We start from the raw sequence: 3,766 nt of genomic DNA on the forward strand, positions 1-3,766 counted from the left end.
ATGCATGTGTTGCACACTTCAATGAAGAAATTAGTCCATATCAGTGTGATTTGAGTTACTCATTTTACTGGACGTTCTGGAATTGCAACAAGACAGTTTAAAACACATAACAATGAATTAAGATACGTTTTTTGTCCATTCCACATCACACTACAATTCCTCTTTGACTGACAGAATCCTGTAGCGCTCAGTGGAGTGTATATGCCCCCTTGTGGCGCGGTGGAGCTATTGCTCTGTATGTGTTATCTTTTGCAGGAATGGAACACAGTGACTATTTTAGAAAAGACTACATTACATAAACAATATGACAGGGATGAAATACACTTATGCATGAATTCTATCATTTGAACTATTTAACTTGTACTACCATGAAATCTACTAAGAACTTGAATATGAATTAATTACAATGAAAAAACAACCACAAAAGAACACAAACAATAGGGGTTGGCTTGCATTTATCGTTATGCTACATTCCATAGTCATTAACAGAAGGTAAAATCCTGCCTAAGGCACCAAATTCCTCAGGGCCAGCACTTCTGTGCTGACCTCCATTATTTAATACTCAAATCAAATCTAACTTGATTTGTGAAGCACGTTTAAAACAACCATGGTTGACCAAAGATATTCAAAAGAGCAAATAGGTGCAAGAACACGACAGAAAACAGTATACAGATAAAAGACATGATTACAGCATCAGTACACATCAAAAGGTCAACTAAAAGCCAGGGAGAAAAGGTGAGTCTTAACTGAGGATTTTAAAAACCTCCTTGGACTCGACAATAATTGGTCTGTAATTGTTTGCCATATTTTTTAACATCGAGTCCTATTGTCTATTGTGTTTGTCCATGATTGTCTATTGTACACCATTTGTGAAGATCATTATAATAATAATAATAATAATAATGAATATTAATTAATAATACAGTTATTATTATTATTACAGTTATTAAATATTATTGTTATTGTTGTTATTATTATTGCTTTTTTCTATCTACTCACTCTTGTCAGAAGTTTCTAAAACAAAGCGTCCGTCTTCTGTCTGTCTCTCTGTTTGTTCTTTCTTCGGTATGTCTCTTCTGTTGTCATGGATACCACAGCCAGTAGACACAACAACATCTGCAGCATTAGTTTAACTATTAAATGTTCATGAGAAATGGTTCATACATTATTACAAGGTGTTAAATGAACACAGGATTTTGCTGTGTGAGAGTTTTCAGTCAGAACTAGCTTATTTCTTCCTGCGTATGCACGGTTCAGCCAGAACTGCGAAAAGTGGCAGAAGGAGAAGAACTAAAATAAAGGCAATCTTAAAACAGGGCCCGAGCTGAGCTCTGGCCCCGTAAAAAGAGTTTGGGCTCAAGGGCCATATTTACGAGATCAGCCCAATGTTCCTAATACATCAATCAATCAATCAATCAATCAATAAATCATGATTACATCACTCAAATTAAACCACCTCTGTCAGCTTTACAGGTAAATGTGTTTACCAGGTTCAAGACATATAATCAGGTGCGCTGTCTTCAAATAATTTGTTGAAATTGTCAACCAGTCCAGAGGGTGTCCATGCCCAACACCAGGGTTGACATTACTCAATGGAAGAGGAGGGAGGCCACCTTCAATCATTGCAGATGTGCTGCTATAGCATACTCTACCATAGATTGATGAATAACATTTTATTCATTAAAATAAATTCCAGTTTGTGGCTTAACTATGATCTAAAAAAAAAAGTGACTCAGTACCCAGAGCTTCAGAAGACTCTTCTTTATCCGATACGCACCAGACAGCAGCGTCGGTTTATTCAAGTTAACCCTTAAAACCGGGAAAGCATCTGTGTCATTTTAGATTTGAGCTAAAAAGCATTAGTTTATACTTTGGCTAATCAAAAATAGCAGATATACAAGCTCGTAGCGCGTCACTTCGTGCCTCATTGTCTATTATGAGGCTGTGTTGTAATGACAGATATGTAGCCTACATAAGGTGCATGGTTTAAGAAAGATCTATAACATTTGGCAAGCGAAATGAGCTGATTGTAAGAGCTGTGGCAGAGTGTACAGTCATAGCCATATATACACAAAATCCTGGTGGCCTGACTCATCAGGCTAAGTGCTTGTTCACCAGTCTGATGGATGGTACAGAATACAGATGGAAACAAATCTAGTGGTATGGCTTTCAATACATCAGTAGCGCTTACCTGGCAGTGGCTGCAGTATAGTGCCGTTAACAGTGTCTGGTGTGTGGTGAGTGCCCTTCTCATACATTCCCTGTAGGGAGGGAAGCTCACTTCCAACAAGGCACTGGGCTGACCACACTGTTGTGTGGTCAATGTAAAACATTGTCACAAACTCCAAGAACAAGAGTAAAGATGATTTAATATGTTAAATTTGCACATAGTAAAACATAATAATATATACAGTTTTATAGTGATACAGGCCTAATGAGCAAAATATGAATATATAATATTTCTCTCTGTATCCAAGGAGGATGTTAAGTCGCATAAAACACTATATGATGTATGTTTTATATGTTTCTCGAGTCCTTGGACAACAATTGAATAGTGGTCGAGGCCCTTTAAATAACATTGTAATCTTTAAATTAGAATTATGCTGTGCCTGAAAACCAACAATTAAGCACAGACTAGCCTTCATAATGTTATTTATCTATTCAACATATCCTCTATCAGAAATATTTGAACTACTTTAAGCTCTATTTATATATACAGTACACTTCATCGTACAACAAATAGTGAAAATAACTGATCTACAAGCTCTCTCAACACATTTTATAGTGACATATTGTGAGTTGTAGATCTGCTATTTTTGAAACATGGAAAATAATAATAATAATATGGATGCCAGGGTTAATGTGTTTAAATTAGTCATACTGTACAGGCAGAGGTCCAGCATGGACTGTATTTTCGGGAGAGGGATAGTTTCCTTGTTCTTGGTTAGCTGTGACTCCCCTGTCCATGTCTACATGGTATACTGTTTCCAATTTGGCTTCATCACATAGACCGGTGACTGTTTGCATCTGTTGTGCATTCATGGCAATATCTTCACAAATGCAAATGGACGAGTCAGAGTCGGAAGAAATTAGTTTGGGCAGTGGTCTGTGCTGGGGCCTCTCATGGCAGATACCTCTATACAACCAGACTAATGCCCTCAATATCCAATCCAAACCCTGCTTGATGATGACAGAGATGGCATTAAAGAGGGAGTAGGTACAACAGACTCCCAGGAGCATCAGCAGACAGTTGGCCACCTGGTACCCTCTGCTATCCTCATGGTGATGCCTCTGGCTACTCACAAAGTCCCCAAACCCCACTGTGCTGAAGGCCACGAAGCAGAAATATAATGATTCTGTGTAACTCCACCCCTCCATTGATGAGTAGAGGGCGGCAGACCCGCACGCTACCACCAGGACTAGGGTGAGGAGAATGAGAGTGACGTGGTGCACGGGGGGCTTCCAAGCCTTGGTTCCTCCACCATCGTTGGCTCTAACCTCCTCACTTTGAGTCCGACTGCCTGTGCGGAGCCGAGCTTGATGTGTTCTCCTTGCATGGCACCAGTGCATAAGAAGGCCCAGCAGAGTAATGACTCGCTCCAAGAAGAGATTGAAGAAGAGTAAAGTTGCAGAACACCCCAGTAAGCCGTAGAAAACAAGCAGTACTTTTCCAATGGGGGTGGATGGTGCTGTCATTCCGAAACCTACCAGAGAGAGAGAGAGAGAGAGAGAGAGAGAGAGAGAGAGAGAGAGAGAGAGAGAGAGA

At 39.5% G+C, this 3,766-nt stretch overlaps 1 protein-coding gene across 1 annotated transcript in view; it reads right to left on the reverse strand.

Annotated features, from left to right (window-relative positions):
* Positions 1 to 1,228: 1,228 nt before the first annotated feature.
* LOC311050635 (potassium channel subfamily K member 13) overlaps positions 1,229 to 3,766 on the reverse strand; it is a gene marked incomplete at both ends in the record, with an annotated part of 3,626 nt that continues 1,088 nt past the window's right edge. The window contains 3 exons of the mRNA XM_084064721.1: positions 1,229 to 1,263; positions 2,192 to 2,308; positions 3,135 to 3,704. Of these exons, the coding sequence (XP_083920847.1) occupies positions 1,229 to 1,263; positions 2,192 to 2,308; positions 3,135 to 3,704 (722 nt within the window). The remainder of the gene's footprint in view (positions 1,264 to 2,191; positions 2,309 to 3,134; positions 3,705 to 3,766) is intronic.

Source organism: Gymnoscopelus microlampas, assembly GCF_963454915.1.
Source record: "Gymnoscopelus microlampas genome assembly, chromosome: 8".
In the NCBI taxonomy this organism is placed as follows: domain Eukaryota; kingdom Metazoa; phylum Chordata; class Actinopteri; order Myctophiformes; family Myctophidae; genus Gymnoscopelus; species Gymnoscopelus microlampas.